The sequence below is a fragment of the Heterocephalus glaber genome, unplaced genomic scaffold, assembly GCF_053883595.1.
Source record: "Heterocephalus glaber isolate CG9 unplaced genomic scaffold, H.glaber_assembly_v1.0 deba00000470, whole genome shotgun sequence".
Classification (NCBI taxonomy): Eukaryota; Metazoa; Chordata; class Mammalia; order Rodentia; family Bathyergidae; genus Heterocephalus; species Heterocephalus glaber.
Genome location: NW_028258145.1, coordinates 16105970 through 16124408, shown reverse-complemented (window position 1 = coordinate 16124408; position 18439 = coordinate 16105970). Strand labels below are relative to the sequence as shown.

The 18439-nt window shown below is 42.1% G+C and overlaps 1 protein-coding gene across 1 annotated transcript; it reads right to left on the bottom strand.

Moving 5' to 3' along the window:
- Positions 1 to 12596: 12596 nt before the first annotated feature.
- LOC101716348 (fatty acid-binding protein, liver) lies at positions 12597 to 17887 on the bottom strand. The gene is made up of 4 exons (XM_004844557.4): positions 17717 to 17887; positions 16159 to 16331; positions 14717 to 14809; positions 12597 to 12716 (listed from the first exon to the last, which is right to left on the bottom strand). The coding sequence occupies exons 1-4, from the start codon at positions 17781 to 17783 to the stop codon at positions 12666 to 12668; spliced, it is 384 nt and encodes a 127-aa protein (XP_004844614.1). The 5' UTR covers positions 17784 to 17887; the 3' UTR covers positions 12597 to 12665.
- Between the last annotated feature and the right edge of the window lie 552 nt (positions 17888 to 18439).

Sequence of the window (18439 nt, the reverse complement as noted above, 5' to 3'; positions counted from 1 at the left end):
CATTCTTTATGGCTGAGTAGTATTCCATTTTATAAAAGAACCACATCTTCTTTATCCAGTTTCCAATTGATGGGCACTTGGGGTACTTCCAAGCTTTAGCTATTACAAACTGTGCTGCTATGAACATAGGTGCACATATATCACTGTGGTATGATTCTTTTAATTCTTTTTAGAAGATACTCAGTAGGGGAATAGCTGGGTCAAATGGGACCTCTAGTCCTAGTTCTTTGAGGTATCTCCATACTGATTTCCACAGTGGTTGCACCAGTCTACACTCCCACCAGCAGTGGAGCAGGGTTCCTCTTTCCCCACAGTCCCGCCAGCATTTGTTATTGGTGGATTTCATGATAGCAACCATTCTTTCCGGAGTGAAGTGGAATCTCAGCGTTGTTTTCATTTGCATCTCTTGAATGACCAGTGATGTTGAACATTTTTTCATGTATTTATTTGCTATTTCTACTTCTTTGTCTGAGAAATGTCTGTTCATTTCAGATGCCCATTTTCGGATTGGGTCTTTAAATTTGGGAGGTCTGATCTTTTTAAGTTCTTTATAGATTTGAGATAGTAGTCCTTTGTCTGAGGAAGAGCAGGTGAAGATTTTTTTCCCACATTGTGGGTTGTCTCTTCACACTGCTGGTGGTTTCTCTTGCTGTGCAGAAGCCTTTTAATAAGAAGAGATCCCACTTGTTGATTGTTTGTGCTAGTTCAGGGGCAACTGAGGTTTTGTTCATAAACTCTTTTCCTACACTGATGTCTTCAAGGGTTCTACCTAACCTCTGTTTCAACTGGTTCAGAGTTTCTATTTTAATATTTAGATCTTTAATCCATTTTGATTTTAGTTTAGTGCCTGGTGAGAGATATAGGTCTAGTTTTAATCTTTGCCAAGTTGAAGCCCAATTTTTCAAGCACCATTTATTAAAGAGGCCATCTTTCCTCCAGTGAGGGTATTTGGCTCCTTTATTGAAGATGAGATGGCTGAGTGTGTCTGGTGTTGTTTCTGCATCTTCTAATCTGTTCCACTGGTCTTCAGGTCTGTTTCTTTGCCAGTACCATGCTGTTTTTATCACAGTAGCTTTGTAGTATAGTTGCAGGTTGGGGATTGTGACACCCCCTGCCATGTCTCTGTTACCTAGAATTGCTTTTGTTATTCTGGGTCTCTTCTTGTTCCAAATGAATTTTTGGATTGTTTTCTCAAGGTCCATGAAGTATGCTGCTGGGATCTCAATTGGAATTGCATTAAATCTATATAGCAGTTTTGGAAGTATGGCCATTTTCACTATATTAATCCTTCCTACCCAGGAGCAGGAGATGTCTGTCCATTTTCTGATATCATGTTCAAATCTCTCTTTTCAGAATGCCATAGTTTTTAGAGAAGAGGTCTTTGATTTCTTTTGTTAGGTTGATTCCTAAGTATTTCATTTTTTTCGATGCTATTGTGAAAAGAATTATTTGCCCTATTTCTCTCTCAGTGAGTCGGTCATTGGTGTAGAGGAAAGCTATTGATTTTTGTGTGCTGACTTTGTAACCAGCTACTTGACTGAATTTGGTTATTAAGTCTAGAAGACTTTTGGTGGAGTTCTTGGGGTCTTCTATATAGAGTATCATGTCATCTGCAAATAATGACAATTTGACTTCATTACCTATCTTTATTCTTTTTATTTCTTTCTCTTGTCTAATTGCTGTGGCTAATGTTTCCAGAACTATATTGAACAATATCACATATATCATATATCATATGGTGATAGTGGACATCCTTGTCTTGTTCCTGATTTGAGTGTGAAGGATTTCAGTTTTTGACCATTTAGTATGATATTGACTGTTGGATTTTCATAGATGGCTTCTATCAGTTTGAAGTAGAGACCATCTATTCCAATTTTTTGTAGGGTTTTTATCATAAATGCATGTTGGATTTTGTCAAATGCTTTTTCTGCATCTATGGAGATAATCATATGGTTTTTGTCCTTGGCTCTATTGATATAGTGTATTACATTGATTGATTTGCATATATTGGACCATCCCTGCATCCCTGGGATGAATCCCACTTGATCAGGGTGTATGATCTTCTTGATGATCTTCTGCATTCTGTTTGCCAGTATCTTATTAAGGATTTTTGCATCTATGTTCATTAGTGAGATTGGCCTATAGTTCTCCTTTTTGGTTGGGTCTTTCGCTGCTTTGAGGATCAAGGTGATGCTTGCTTCCAGGAATGAATTTGGGAGTATGGCTTCCCTTTCAATTTCATTGAAGAGTTTAAACAGTAGTGGCAGCAGTTCCTCTCTAAATGTCTTGTAGAATTCAGCAGTGAAACCATCAGGGCCTGGGGTTTTCTTAGTTTATAAGTTTTGAATTACATTTTCAATTTCATTGGTTGATATTGGGTTGTTCAGAATTTTTAGGTCTTCTTTGTTCAACTTTGGTAATTCATATGTATCTAGGAATCTGTCCATTTCTTCTGTGTTGTCCATCTTATTGGCATATAGGTTCTGGAAGTAGGTATTGATGACCCTCTGGATTTCTGCTGGATCTGTTGTAATTTCATGCTTTTCATTCCTAATTGCATGGATTTGGGCCTTTTTTTTCCTTTTTCTGATAAGGTTGGCTAAGGGTTTATCAATTTTGTTGATTCTTTCAAAGAACCAACTCTTGGCTTCATTGATGTTTTGTATCGTTCTCTTAGTCTCCATTGCATTGATTTCTGCTCTGATCTTTATAATTTCCTCCCTTGTATGAGCTCTGGGGTTGTCCTGCTCTTCTTTTTCTAGAAGCTTAAGGTTCAGCATCAGGTTGTTTAACTGGGCTTGTTCTGTTTTCCTAATATGCATATTCACTGCTATAAATTTCCCTCGTAAGACTGCTTTCACTGTGTCCCACAGATTCTGATATGTTGTATTGTCATTGTCATTTAATTGACGGAACTGTCTGATTTCTTCTTTAATTTCCTCTGTGACCCATTGGTTATTCAGAAGTGTGTTGTTCAATTTCCATGTGTTTATGAAATTTTTTGAGTTTCTTTTGCTATGGATCTCCAATTTCATTGCACTATGATATATACAGGGGATAACTTCACTTTTTTTTCACTTACTTAAACATGTTCTATGTGTGAGTATGTGGTCTATTTTTGAGAATGACCCATGTGCAGCTGAGAAGAATGTGTATTCTGATTTTGTGGGGTGGAACACTCTATAAACATCTGTTAAGTTCATTTGTTCAAGAGTTTGATTGAGTTCTAGTATTTCATTACTTATTTTTAGTCTAGTTGATCTATCTATTTGTGACAGTGGGGTAATGAGGTTCCCCACTACAATTGTATTAGTGCATATATGACTTTTCATGTCTGTTAGTATTTGTTTTATATAGTTGGGCACACTAGTGTTTGGTGCATACATATTTATGATTGTCCTCTCTTACTCTTGGATTGTTCCCTTTACAAGGATGTAGTGTCCTTCTCAACTCTCTTAATCAGTGTTGGTTTGAAATCTACTTGGTCTGCCAAGAGGATAGCTACTCCTGCTTTTTTTTGGGTTCCCATCTCATGGAGTATTGTTTTCCACCCTTTAACTTTCAGTCTATGAGTTTCCTTTTGAATGAAGTGTGTTTCTTGTATGCAGCATATTGTTGGCTCTTGCTTCTTGACCCATTCTGCCAGTCTATTTCTTTTGATTGGTGAATTGAGACCATTAACATTGATGGTTATAACTGAAACGTATTGACTTGTCATTGCCATGACTTTTTCTTTTTGTTGGGTTCTCCCCCTTTACATTTAATTTCTTGTCATGCTAGATCGGTTCGTTCTGGTTTGCTTCCTGGGGTTGTGCTTCTCAATGTCTGTTCCTAGGCTATTGTGTAAAATTCTTTGGATTGCTGGTTTGGTCTTCATGAAGTTCCTAAGGTGCTCTTTGTCATGAAAGTATCTTATTTCTCCATGAATTTTGAAAGATAGTTTTGCAGGGTACATCAATCTGGGTTGGAGGCTGTTTTCTTTTAGAGCTTGGAATATGTCACTCCAAGCTTTTCTTGCCTTGATGGTTTGTGTTGAGAAGTCTGCTGTCATTCTGATGGGCTTTCCTTTGTATGTGATTTGTTTCTTTTCTCTGACTGCTTGGAGAACTTTGTTCTTCTGTTGAGTTTCTGGAATCTTAACAATTATATGCCTATGTGTAGATTTTTTTTTCATCAAGGCTATTTGGAGTCCTATATGCCTCACTTATCTGTATGTCAAGCTCTTTTCCCTTGCTTGGGAAGTTTTCTGCCATTATTTCTGTGAAGAGATTTTTTTATGTCATCTGCACTCTGTCCTGTTTCTTCATTGACTCCAATCAGTCTTATGTTATTCTTCTTTGCATCATCTAGCAGCTGCTGGATTGATTTCTCATGTTCCCTTATAATTTTGAAGCAATTTTTCTTTTCCTGGTCACTAATTGCAATCTTATCTTCTATATCTGAAATTCTGTCCTCACATTGGCTCATTCTGCTGTGTAGACTTTCAATGGAGTTTTTCATGTCCTGGAAATATATTTGCACCTGTTTTATGGATTCCATTTGTTTCCTATGTTGGGATTCCATCATGTTCCTCAGCTCCTCTCTAGATTTATTAATCATGTCTTGCACTAGGGGCACAATTTCTCCTGTTATCTGAGAAATTATTGCTGATTTCATTTTATCCAGATCCCCTTCTTTTGCCAGTTTAGTGTGTCCAGGTGGTTGAGTATCAGAGTGTTCCATCTCATTTCCCTTTGGGGTTGCTGTAGGTGATCTGGAAGTCTGGTTTTGAGACTTATTTACATGTTTTCTCATTTCAACTGGGGTGGGGGCTGTTGATACCTGCATGGATTACCTCCTCTGAGCTGGGTGAGGTGGTACAGGGGATGGGAGCAGCGGTAGGGATGGTGGCCCAAAAGCCCTTTCCTGTGGGCTGAGAGCAGCGGGAGGAATGGTGGCCGGGAAGCCCTTTCCTCTGGTTCTGGAGCAGTGGGATAGCGACTCAGCAGCCCCTTCCTCTGGGCCAGGAGCAATTGGACAGAAGGTGGCCTAAAAGCCCTTTCCTCTGGGCTGGGAGCAAGGAGAGGAATGGTTGCTGGGAAGCCCCTTCCTCTGGACCAGGAGCAGTGGGATGGCAGCTCAGAAGCCCCTACTTCTGGGCCGGGAGCAGCAGGAGTCAATACCGTGGTCTGGTGGTCTGGTGTCCTCTGCGTCTTTGTAGTGTTGTACCAGGTGGCTGTACAGAGGAGTGGCGGTGGGGGTCCAGTGGATTGTTGCCAGGGCCAGGGCTGATTCGGTGTGTTCCGCTCGCCTCTGGACCTTGGTAGGGCATGTGCAGACTTGCCTGTCTGCAGCGGGTTGATTATGCGTGTTCCGTGTGACTCCAGACCTCCATAGCATGTCCACAGACCTGCCTGTCTGCAGCGGGCTGATTCGGCATGTTCTGCGCAACTCAACCTTTTTCATTCTTAATTGCATGCATTTGCACCTTTTCTTTCCTTTTTTTTTTGATAAAGTTGGCTAAAGGTTTATTGATTTTATTTATTCTTTCAAAAAACAAACTCTTTGATTCATTGATTTTTTTTGTATTGTTTTCTTAGTCTCCATTGCATTGATTTCTGCTCTGATCTTTATAATTTCCTCTCTTGCATGAGCTTTGAATTTGTTATGCTCTTCTTTTTCTAGGAGTTTGAGGTTCTGCATTAGGTTATTTATCTGAGTTTTCTCTGTTTTCCTAATATGGGCATTCACTGCTATGAATTTCCCACATAGAACTGCTTTCATTTTGTCCCATAGATTCCTGTATGTTGTAGTGGCATTATCATTTACTTGTAGAAACTGTTTAATTTCTTCTTTAATTTCTTCTGTGACCCATTGGTTGGTTTTTCAGTTGGGTGCTATTCAGTTTCCATGTGTTTGTGGGGTTTTGTGGTTTCTTATGTTATGAGCTAGCATGTGGTCTATTTTGGAGAATGACCAGTGTGCAGCTGAAAAGAATGTGTATTCTGATTTTGTGGAGTGGAACACTCTGTAAACATTTATTAAGTCCATTTGTTCAATAACTTGGTTCAATCCTAGAATTTCCTTGTCAACTTTTTGTCTACATGATCTGTCTATTTGTGACAGTGGGGTATTGAGGTCCCCCACTACAATTGTGTTAGTGCTTATTTGGTTTTTCATGTCCATTAATATTTGCTTTGTATAGTTGGGGGCATTCGTATTTGGTGCATATATATTCAGGATTGTCATCTCTTCCTCTTGGATTGTTCCCTTCACAAGAATGTAGTGACCATCTTTGTCTCTCTTAATTAGTTTTGGTTTGAAATCTACTTTGTCTGCAAATAAGATTGCTACCCCTGCTTTTTTCTGGGTTCCTGTGGCATGGAGAACCATTTTCCATCCTTTTACTTTCAGTCTATGGATTTCTTTTTGAGTTAGGTGTGTTTCTTTTATACCAGCATATTGTTGAATTTTGCTTCTTTATCCATTCTGCCAGTCTATTTCTTTTGATTGGTGAATTGAGGCCATTAACATTGATGGTTATAAATGATAGATAGTGAGTCATCCTTGTCATGATGTTTTACTTTTGTTGGCTCTTTTATTTCTTTTTTTTCCCCCTTTCCCTTTAGTGTCTTACCTTGCCTGGGGGCTTCCCTCTGTTGGGAATCATGGAGTTGTGACCTTCATTGTTTTTACTAGGCTATTGTTTAGAATTGCTTGGAGTGCTGGTTTGGTGTTCATGAAGTTTCTCAGGTGCTCTTTGTCATGGAAGTATCTAATTTTCCCATCAATTTTGAAAGATAATTTTGCCAGATACAACAGTCTAGGTTGGAAGCTATTTTCTTTTAGGGCTTGAAATACTTCACTCCAAGCTCTGCTTGACTTGAGGATTTGTGTTGAGAAGTCTGCTGTGATTCTGATGGGCTTTCCTTTGTAGGTGATTTGTTTCTTTTCTCTAACTGCTTGGAGGAGTTTGTTCTTCTGTTGGGTTTCTGGGATCTTGACTATTATATGCCTAGATGTAGATTTTTCTTTTGATCATGGCTAGTTGGGGTTCTATATGCCTCACTTGTCTGTATGCCCAATTTTCTACCTCTGTCTGGGAAGTTTTCCAGTATTACTTCTGTGAACAGTTTTTTAATGTCAATTTTACTTTCTCCTGTTTTTTCATGGACTCCTATCAGTCTTATGTTATTCTTCTTTGCATCATCTAGCAGCTGCTGGATTAATTTCTCGTGGCTCCTTACTATTTTTAAGAAATCTCTGTTTTCATGGTCTTTAACTGTGATCCTATCTTCTATATCTGATATTGTATCTTCAGATTCCATTAATCTGCTGTGGATACTTTCAATGGAGTTTTTAATCTCCTGAATATCTGTCTGAATCTGTTTCATGGATTCCATTTCTTTCTTATGTTGGGTGATCATGGTTTCCATTTCTTTCATTAAATTTTTTTTTCCATTTCTTTCTTATGCTGGGTATTCATGGCTTCCAGCATGTTTTTGAGCTCATCTATTTTTTTATCTGTTTCTGTTCTAGAGCTTCTAATCATGTCTTTCACTCTGCTCACCATCTCTGCAGATATCTGGGAGATTAATTCTGCTTTGAATTTTTCTAGAGCCTCATTCATCTGTTTTGTTGCTTCCTGTGCTATCAGCTCAGGGTGACCAGGGGGTTGGTTATTGGACTTTTCCACCTCATTTCCCCCAGGGACCCTTGGTGGTGTGGAAGTTTGAGTTTGTGCCTTGCTTAAGTGTCTTCTCATTTTTGTTTTTGGTGCTGTCTTTGGTTTAACTCCTGGGTTGATACTTTGGAATTGTTTATTGTAAGTATCTTTGTTGCTCGTAATTAGAATCCTTATGGAATGATTACTTCTCAGAGGTGACTTCCAGATATAGGTGGTCTTTAAGTTTTGAGTCTCTAATGGACTCTGAAGCTAGCTCATTGTCATTATGCTAGGAAGAACCACTGACTAGATCAATAACAACACCTTGCCCAAGTGATACAATCAGCAACACCATAGCATCAAGTACATCTTAGAAAATGACATTTTGTGGTAGTTATTAATCTATCACTTTTAACTGTGTGAATTAAATCAAGGTCGGGGACCAACCCCACATACGATTACAGTGAGTAAACTCTTTAATATAACACTTTACCCTTCAGGATGGAAAGTTAGAAGGAGTTGGGGAGGGAGGGACAGATAGGTAGAAGGATAGGGGAAGTTAGCAGTAAGGCTAGAGGACACAGGAGAGAAGGAAAAAGAGAATAATAGAAAAATAAAGAAGAAATCCGAATGAGGGCCAGAACAGGGACAAAAAGGGAGATGAACAACATGGAACAGCAAGAGAGTGAGTGTAAGAGAGAGAGTAAGGAAAGAGAAAAGAAAGAAAAAAGAAAAAAAGGAGAGAAAAACTAAAATTTGCAAAAAGTAGGAGAAAAAAAGAAAAGAGGAAAAGAATCCAATAATACTAATTTTGGGAATAAAAAATTAAAATAGAATTGAGGGGCCTCTTTCAGGGTGTGTCTCTGTTGTCACTACAGACAATGTGGTTAACAGTGTGCAGATATAAGTCAATGAGTCTCTGTAAGCCAGTCACTGACCCGTGAGTTTTGGGCAGATTTCTGACTGCAAGTCTCAAGTTGAGCTCCCTGCCCTCCTGTAGGGTTGAACTCTGCAGGGTTGTACTGCAGTTTCCAGCTGCTCTTCCCCTGAAGATAGTCCCAGTTCCAGTGGGAGGTGATGGTCACTCCAACTTACCCAGTACAGTGGTCTGGTGGTCCGGTGTCCTCTGTGTCTTTGTAGTGTGAAACTAGATGTCAGTATGGCCAAAGGCCAGAGGAGTGGGGTGAGGGGGAATCCAGTGGGTTGCTGCCAGTTCGCAGGCTGGATCTGCGTGGTCTGTGTGAGTGGGAACGCTCCAACTGCCTCTGATCAGTCTTATGTTATTCTTCTTTGCATCGTCTAGCAGATGCTGGATTGATTTCTCATGGTCCCTTACAATTTTGAGCAATTTTTCTTTCCTGGGCATTAATTGCAATCTTATCTTCTATATCTGAAATTCTGTCCTCACATTGGCTCATTCTGCTGTGTAGACTTTCAATGGAGTTTTTCATCTCCTGGAAACCTGTTTGCATCTGTTTTATGGATTCCATTTGTTTCCTATGTTGGAATTCCATCATGTTCCTGAGCTTCTCTCTAGATTTATTAATTATGTCTTGCACTATGAGCACAATCTCTGCTGTTATCTGAGAAATTATTTCTGATTTCATTTTTTCCAGATCCTCTTTTGTTGCCAGTTCAGGGAATCCAGGCGGTTTAGTATCAGAGTGCTACATCTCATTTCCCTTTGGGGTGGCTTTAGGTGATATGGAAGTCTGGTTTTGAGTCTTGTTTACATGTCTTCTCATTTTGACGGTGGGGGAAGGGGTGCTGCTGGCACCTGTGTGGCTCACCTCCTCTGCATGTGGAGTGGTGGTACGGGAGCCTAGAAGACCCCTCCTCTGCATGAGGAACAGTGGTATGGCGCCCCAGAAACCTCCTCCTGTGTGCAGGGAGCGGTGGTCACACTTCCTATTTAAACCATGGCAATCCATGCCTCAGTTTCCTCATTTCTCTCTCTGCATAGGGTTGCTATGAGAACTAAGTTTCTTAAATGTAAATAAAGCCTTGAGAACAGTGCCTCACCTGTCTTATGTGTTCAATTGAGCATGACTTATTCTTTCACTGCTTCCAATTATGTTGTGCTGAAGTGTCCCTTCTTCCAGTTAGAAAGTAAAGATGAGAGGTAGAGGCAAACAGGGGTGTGCTGAAGTCAGCTGTGAGAACTGACCATGTGCATCTCTTCTTAACTCTGCCTTCCTCACACTCATACCTTGATCTTGGCCATAGTGGAAATATTTACATTTTGGTAATTGGTTTAATATTGGAGTGCATGAATTTTTAATGTTTATCAATCTATAAAAGGGTTTTTGCTACATGGGAGTAACAGAATGCATAGTTAGATTGTCGAAGGAATCGTTACTTAAACTGGAATAAAATCTGTATTGTGAAATTTCTATCTCTCAGGGCCACCTGAAACATGTATAAGGCCTCTGCTTACCACTCTTCACCCTAATGAACTTCCCCACCACACCACCAGTGTATCCACAAATAACACTTGTTCAAGGCCAGACATAATTGTTGCTTGGGGAAATCTCTCAGAATTACTTCATTTTAGAGTACACAAAGAAACAAATATACTTGGGAGCTTCACTATGGCCACAGTGATTTTTCTACTTGTATTTCACATTATGTTACTTTCAGGGCTAAAAACTCCTCACTGATTTTCTGTTATCTCTCAGGAGAAAAGAAAATTCACTGTGGCAATTCAGTCTCTCTTCTCTTTCCAAGCCCCACTTTCATCACACTCTTTGAAGAGCACCTCTGGATGCTTTCAGATCTCCTCTGACGTTAGTAAGAAATACCAAAATACAATGGGATGGTCACCATGTAAAAGAAAAAGTGCTCTGAATATCAACCATGGACCTAGACTTCCTCCTCCACCCCAGCCCCATTGCCACAGCCTTTCTTTTTTTTTGTAAGAAATGACTTGTTTCTTTGTGATTATGAGTATCAGAACCTTCCATTAACAATCAATGTGCTCTCATATGAATGAGTTTCCCCTCTTGTAGAGACACCAACAGGACAGGCAGTGAAGAGTAGGGAGGGATGAAGGTAAAAATAGCTGATCCCATCCAAAGATACTTATTTTATTTATATAAAACAGACTTCCTACCCAAATTTATCTGAGCACTTACACAAAATTCCAAAATTAGCATCTAAAATCAATTCTCCCCGTCAGGCAAAAACATTCAAACAAATCCTTGTTAGGAAGAGTCTCTGGGAATTCCTGGAGGCTTTGCTGAGAAGGCTGTACCTTCACCTTCTGCTTCTCCTGCAAGTGCAGAGTGAATGTGGCTCAGTTCTAACATTTATCAGCTAAGTGGACAAAGCCAACATCTCTCCTCATGTCTTTGTCCCTGGACTTAGCAGTTAAATTCTCTGGGCGTTACAGATGTTCTGTGAATACTCTGAATATCATACCCTAGTGTATGGGGAACTGTGTTCCCCAAGGAATCTGAGAATGGAAATAGTAACATGTTTTGTCAGGATGGCATTTGGCTTGTATCATTTCACGGGCTCCTCACAAAATCCACAACTAAAGGTATTGTATTTACCATTTTACAGGTTAGAAAGCTGAGGTTCAAAATCATGCATTAATTTGGTATAACCATGCCTTCAAGCTCAATTTTTTTCACTTAAATATTTTTCACTTAAATCATCTGGTTTTAAAAAAATCTATTTCTCATTTAAAAGATAATTCTACAAAGTTAGCCCATTGCAAAAAAAAAATTGAAACATGTAAATCTTGCAAAAAGCTCTTGACTTCTCAATTCTGTTCCTACCTTAGAGATAATAGCTATTATCTGGTGTTCCAGTCTTCTGGACTTTTTCCTATGAGTTCATATACTATGCATGTATATAAGTAGATAATCTTGTGCTGTATCAAAATTTACATGAAGGGAATACTGTCAATATTGTTCTGAAACTTCTTTTTTTAAAAAAATATGACTTATCTAAGAGAAAATGTGATATTTGTATCATGTCAGCACATTTAGATCCACTTGCTGTATTCAGTTAATTCATTGTAGATTATTTCAGAGCATGGCTGTATAAAATGTTTACCAATGAGCATCTGTTTCCAACTCGCAGTCATCATAATCTTTATGTTCTTTTTTTGTGCATGTGCATAAACACTTCTCTAGGGAGATGTACAATTGTGGCAGTGGTAGGAGTTGTGGGCTTCACACTGAAAATATTAAGGGAGACCATCAAATGGTGCTTCATCCATTTAGGCTTCACCAGTTTACATCTCTATCACTGAAGGTGGAGCCATCGAACACATCCTTACAAACCTTGGGTGTTACCAACATTTTGACTATTTACTACTTGATTTTTACTTTGGGTATCTCATCTTACTTCCTTCATCCCTGATTACTGTAAAAATAAACAAACTTTACATTTTGAGTTGCCTATTAAAAGTAGTGTTCAGGAACTTTATCCCCTTCTACATTCTGCTTCTTCCCATAAGATGGAGTGAACTTCCAGTCAAGGTGCTTCTATCCAATTCTGGCTCCCCTCACTAAATCTCTCACTCAGCCCTCTCATAGGAAGAAAAGTTGTTGCTTTAGTGGGTCAGTGCTTGGCCCCTTGTGCCTGTCCTGTGGTGTATGGGCCATGATGGCTCTGCTCATGGGCACAGTTCTCCCTTGCTTGCCCAGGGCTCCTGGTCTCTGTCTCTGTATGGAGCCACCCAAGGACAGCCTACTGCCCTTGATCTGGTTCTTTGTCACTTAGTTGCCTGGGGAGGGCATTCTAGGGCCACCTTGCAGATCCAGGCACACCTAACTTTTCTGTTATGGGCTGGCAGCTTACATTCTGTTTCAGGGCAAGAAAAAAACTCAACACCTGATTGAGGAGAACATGTGGTTACAAAAATTTACAAAAAGGCAAATGATCAGAGCTCGTGATACCAACAACATCATCAGTAAGAAGTCACCACAAAAAAGAGATATTTTCTTAAAACAGAGTTCACTTTATTACATTAATTTTATACAGTAAAGAATTTTAAATGCAGACTTGTCTAAATTTTCTTGCTGATTCTCTTGAAGACAATGTCACCCAGTATCAGGGTCTAAAAGCCAGAAAAGAAATCATGAGATGTTCACCTGATGTGAAATGGTAAAAATAAATGATTAAGGTATCCCAAATACTCCAAAATATAGTAATACATGAAATAACTTTATGATTCCTCTGTTTTCCATAGGACCAGAGGAAGAGGTAACAATTATTTTTTAAATTCTATGTTAAGTCTGTCATTTCACTTTCTTCTGTGGAGAGTTGTGCTTCCATTTGCTGAATTCATTTATATATCAGTGCCAGAGATAGAAACATCACCCAGCCCTGGCTAGTCCAATCCAGTGCCTCAAAGTTATATTGAGCACTAGCTACGGATCAAAACCATGTTAAGCACCAAGGACACATGTGCATGGAACACCAGTTGATCTGACTACAGAACAATTTGACCTGCCTCACAGGAGACAGGAGGATTAGGCAAGATGGAGCTATCAGAGGATGTTGGCCAGGTCTCCTCCTGGACACCTCATCTCCTGCTCCTCTGTCCTGCTGTAAAGGTGCCAGTGTGGGGAGTTGATGCTCACACTGCCACTGCCTGAGGGATGTTCCCACTTGAACCTGGTGACCAGAGCCTCCTTAGATTAGATTCTGCCTTCTCTGACTCCCTAAAGCAAACTTTCAGAGCAAAGAAGACTGAGGGGGACACAACTGCATGATACATACTGCAGATTCACTCTAAAACTTGGGATAGGATCTGACTAACAGCCAAGCAATGAAGACAACTGCAGACCTGGAGTGTGACACTCATACTGGCCATGCATTTGTCACAAATGTGATTCTATACCGACAAATGGGTAAAGGCATTTATTAGGCCCCTGGAACTGATAGGGCAGCTGGAGGACTCTCTGGCTTGTGGTTAGTGCTGAGGCAGGAGAAAGGGCTGTGGCTATTTATTACTGTGATAGCATAGAAGCAACGAAAGAGCCTGATATTTTGGTCAAACAAAGCCTCCTTGTGTGAGGCCACTGCATCCATGGGAAGAGGTGCTATGTGAGCCATGAGGCCTGCAAGAGGGGACCCCTGCAGATGAAGAGATTTCTGCCCTCTACTCTGAGCTTTGTCCCATTGGAAACTAGAAATATGAGCTGTGTTGGTTGCTCTGCATGTCCCTGTGCCTCTCCTGCCAAACTCCTCTCATACTCCATGGCATCAGGAAACAGGGGAGAGGAGGTGGGGGTGGGCAGGCAGGAGGGAAAGAAGGAGGGCAGGACATATTGCCATTAAACTCCTTCAAAATGTTCCCCCTCACTTTGAACACACTTATCCCTCATTCTTGTCTATTCCTAAAGCAACTCTGGACATGGTCTTTTGTGAGTGTCTTTATGAGGTGTGATCAAACAACTGTGAATGTCACTGCCAAGGGCCAACCAACTGAAATGTAGGCAATAAAAACACTATGGTGGGTCTTCCTCTATCTTATTCATCAGATCTGGCACCACATGACTCCTGGCTTTTCCAAAAGACAAAATGATCATGAAAGGTAAGGATTTAGAATCAATTCAGAATATTGAGCCAGTCATGACCACACAACCGAAGACACTAAAGTCTGTCTGAAGGGAGTGGAGCATTATGAGGGGGATTATGGCAACATGTCCTACTGTAATACATTTTAAAAATGTAAACATTTGTCGAATTTTTAGACCACACCTAAGTACACAAACTCACACAGTCTGGTGTCTGAGCAACGTCCCCTGAGAGTGACTGTGGATGGCAGCCCAGAAGGCTGACCCAGCTCAGAGGAACCCTGGCTCCGCCATTTCATGGCTGTTTGTTGGCCCACTTTCCCCTTTAGAAAATTGCTGTTGGGAAGCTTAGAGATGCTATGTAAACTTCCTGGCACATAAGGGAACCTCAGTGAAGCGGCAGCAGATACAGAAAGGTGGAGAATTTGGGGCTCAGGAGAGGAAAGTGAGGCATGGGGTGAGGGGTGCAGCTGCTCCTCACCCTTCACCTCCTTCCTCCAGCACCCAGATTTACAAGCTCAGAGCCCCCACTTACGCTGATCAATGTGTCCCCATTTACTTCAGTCACAGACTTGATGTTTTTGAAAGTTGTCACGAGCTTGTTGTCACCTTCCATGTTGACCACCACCTGTGGGGCACAGAGAGGCCTGTGAGGAAGGGTCTGTGGAGAGTGAGACCCTCACTAATGAGTTGGTTCTCCTGTGCAGGTGTCAGCTTACAACACCTCTGGTCTCAGTGCTCCCAACCCTCAGTTCTGACAGAAGAGAGGGGCACAGAAGACAGAAAGAAAACCTCAGGATGTCTTCTGTCAGAACTTCAACCCATGGTGTGTGGTCTAGAAAAGCACACAGGACACCTGAGTGGTCCCCAGGACAAATGCTGAAATAGAAGCAATAAAGTCTCAATTCTCCAAGCTAATGGAGGAGGCAGTGTCAGAAATCAGAACCCTGCACACACTTTGCTCTGCTCTGCATGGTCCTCCCAGGAACATTCATGGTTCCTGTATGGTCTCCTTTCCAAGCCTTAGACATCCAGGAGGAGCAAACATGGAAATCCAACAAGGAGAGGAGGACACTGCCAGGGTTAAACATTTCCTTCCACATGGACAGCTGGAAAAGGCCTGTGGTAGAACCCACAGTGGCTGCCCCTTCCCATGGGCATAGCCAAGAAAGTCCTGAGATTTGCCTCAGTCTCTGACATTGTATCTGGAGAGGCAGAAATAAAGAGCAATGGGAAGCGCTGAAGACAGAGCTGCTGAGCCCCATGCACAGAGCCATCTGGGGAGCAGGAAGACGGCTGCCGGGTGGTGCTGGCTACAGTGGGGTGTGCAGTGCATCATGGGGAGGAGCAGAGGTCAGGTCCTAGGTGTCATTGTGCCCTGGAGCTCCAGACCTGTGGGGATGGAGCCGCCCTGCCCACTTCCCTTGGTCTGACAGGCTGACTTCTCCTGTGCACAGATGAGGTAGCCAAGGCCATCAGCTTAGTGGCCACCCCAAGGTGTGGTCTAAGTGTCCACCTAGGCCTGGAGATTCCGGTGTTGCCAGCACCTCATCCAAGACCTTTGCCCCTATTACCACCTGCTCTGGGCTCAGCTAAGATCAGAGCAATTTGGGCTAAGTTAAGGATTTTCACTGGCCTCCACTTGCCCATTGTTGGGCCCTCTTCAAGGGACATTGAGAGCCAGAAACCTGGCCAAAGAGAACCTGAGACATGGAATTCTGCTCTGTGTCTAGTTCCTTTCATGTGTTCCACCCAGGAGACCTCAACTTTGGGGGCCAGCACCCCCCAGGCAGCCTCCGGGAAAACAAAACCAGCTTTCCTACATGTTCTTTGCTTCTCCCATCCAAGAGTTGGTCTTGGAGATGGGGTATCTAGGATGGAAACAGGGAGGCACAGAAACCTTGAGGCAGGAAGCCCTGGGGCCAGCCTTCCGGGAAAGTTCTGGAAGCAGAGCATAGAAAGAGCAGCGGCTCCTACCTTCCCTTTCTCTCCAGTAGTAGTCTCTACCTCACTCTCCTCACCCAGGGTGAACTCATTCTGGATCACTTTTTCCCCAGCAGTGATGGTGTACTTGAAGTGTTTCCCATTCTGCACAATTTCCGTCACCTCCTTAATGTCCTTCACCTTCTGGATGAGGTCCTCAGCCAGCCCTGGTGGAAACCATCCAAGGTTTAGAGACAGCAGCGGTAGGGATTACAAGACCAAGGCAGACAAGGGAAACTATTACAGGCAGAGGCCACAGATACTGGGGACCTGTGAGTGGCAAGGGCTGTAGCCTTGGAAAGGGAAGGAGAGGGCTTGGTCTGGATGCTGTAATCTTTCTTTCCTCCCTTGTGGGATTCCTGCTTCTTGATTCCTCTCATGCCTTGCTTCCTCATACTCTGATGCATCTGCTGTGGGAGTGTAAGCATTTTGTCCTCCATATCTAGTGGTACCAGAGAGTTCTTCTTCCAAACTGGGCCACTCAAACTGGATGTACTTTTAGGCCAGTACACTACATGTGTACAAAGTGGGGCTGTTCCAGACTAACTGGGCTGTTATAGGAATGGAGGCTCATGGGATGTCCTTACAGCATGAGTGGCAGATCCTACTGCACAGAGAGGGGACTCCAGACATAGAAGTGCAGTGACTTATGGGTGGAAGAAGACCTGAATTCCCAAAGGGTCCTCCTTCCCCACGCTCGCTGTTTCCATGCTCTTCGCCCTCTCCACACCCTCCTTGCCTCACTCCTCCCTCTGCTCACAGGGCTCCCTCTGCCTGGCACACCCTCCCCTCCCCTGTCCCCTAATGGGCACTGCTCCTCTTCCCAGGCTCCCCTTCACCACCACCTCCCCTCTTTGCCTCCCTCCACACCCTGCACTGTGGGAGGCAGAGGGTTAAACTGGGTCCGTGGGAAGCAGTGCCTACTTCCAGTCCCAACCCAAACACTTCCTACCATGTGACCCTGGTCATGGAAACTTATTTTTCTCAGCCTCAATTGTAAAACAGAAAAATAATTGTTCCCAACTCAGAGTTTTTGATGAGGATCAAATGGAGCACTGTATAACAAGTGCCTAGTCCAGTGCCTGGTACAGAGACACCCCCTCTACATGTTAGGGGACACTATGTTACATTTATTTCTTCTCTTTGCTCTGTAAACTGTGACCTTGGAAAGTTGCTCTTCATTCTTTTTTTTCCCTGCAATGTATCTAGCACAGTGCTTGACATGAGGTTGCCCTTGAATCAGAAAATGCATGACTGAAGAACTGAATGCATGAATGAATGAGTGAACGGGGTCTTGCAAAGAAGTACCAGTGGATGTGGGCTTTGATGCAGATCCCACCCTAGTTCAGTGCTCTTCCCACTTGTCTCTTGGTGATCTCATCCAGTAAGCAATAGCACAAGTGGCAAGAGATCACCAAAGTCATCTCTAATTTGTTTGTAACTTGAACCTTGCCTCCCATCCGAACATCTGACATTGAATAGCCATAGCCCCCGAAGGGGCCAGACCTTCACTTCAGTGACCTGTGGCCTTGATGGCCTGTGTAGCACTCACCAGCTGCCCTCATGAAAGGCTCGGCGTTCTCCTGGCTCTGTAGCTGGTACTTGCCAGAGAAACTCATGGTGGCCAAGAGGCTCCCTCCCCACTGCTGGCCCACAGCTCTGCTGGCTGGGCTGGCCACTGTTTGCAGCTTTATATGGGCTTCCTCCTCTCTCTATATAGGGCCATAGGTCGGTGACTGTAATTTCTTTATAACTAGGTTCAAACATTAACTTCCAAGAGCAATGATCAAAGATAAACAAACAGGACAGGCCAACAGAGCCATATAATTAAGCAAACACATCAAACATTAAACAGCTATCAAGTGTAGAGTTCAGGGCCCCTAGCATTTAAGGTGACATCCCACCCCTCATGAACTCAGTGTATGTGTGAAATGTGTATGTATGCACATTATACACATACAAAGTATGATCAAAACATAGTTAATGTTTAAATTTTTAAAATGTATTAATTCATTAGTTCCCCTCAAAATAGTCTGTCTCGCTTCAAACACACTTATCCCATCATTCTTGCCACTTTCAGAAGCAGTTCTGGAAGTCTTCTTTTGTGAAAGTCTTCCTAAAATATGATAAACAAATATGATGAATGTTGGTACTGATTGCCATCCAATGGAAAGGCAGGCTCTTAAAAACATGATGGTGTGTCCTCATCCACCTTATTCATCAGATCTGGTAGAATGCAACTTCCAGCTCTCCCCCAGATTCAAATGACCATGAA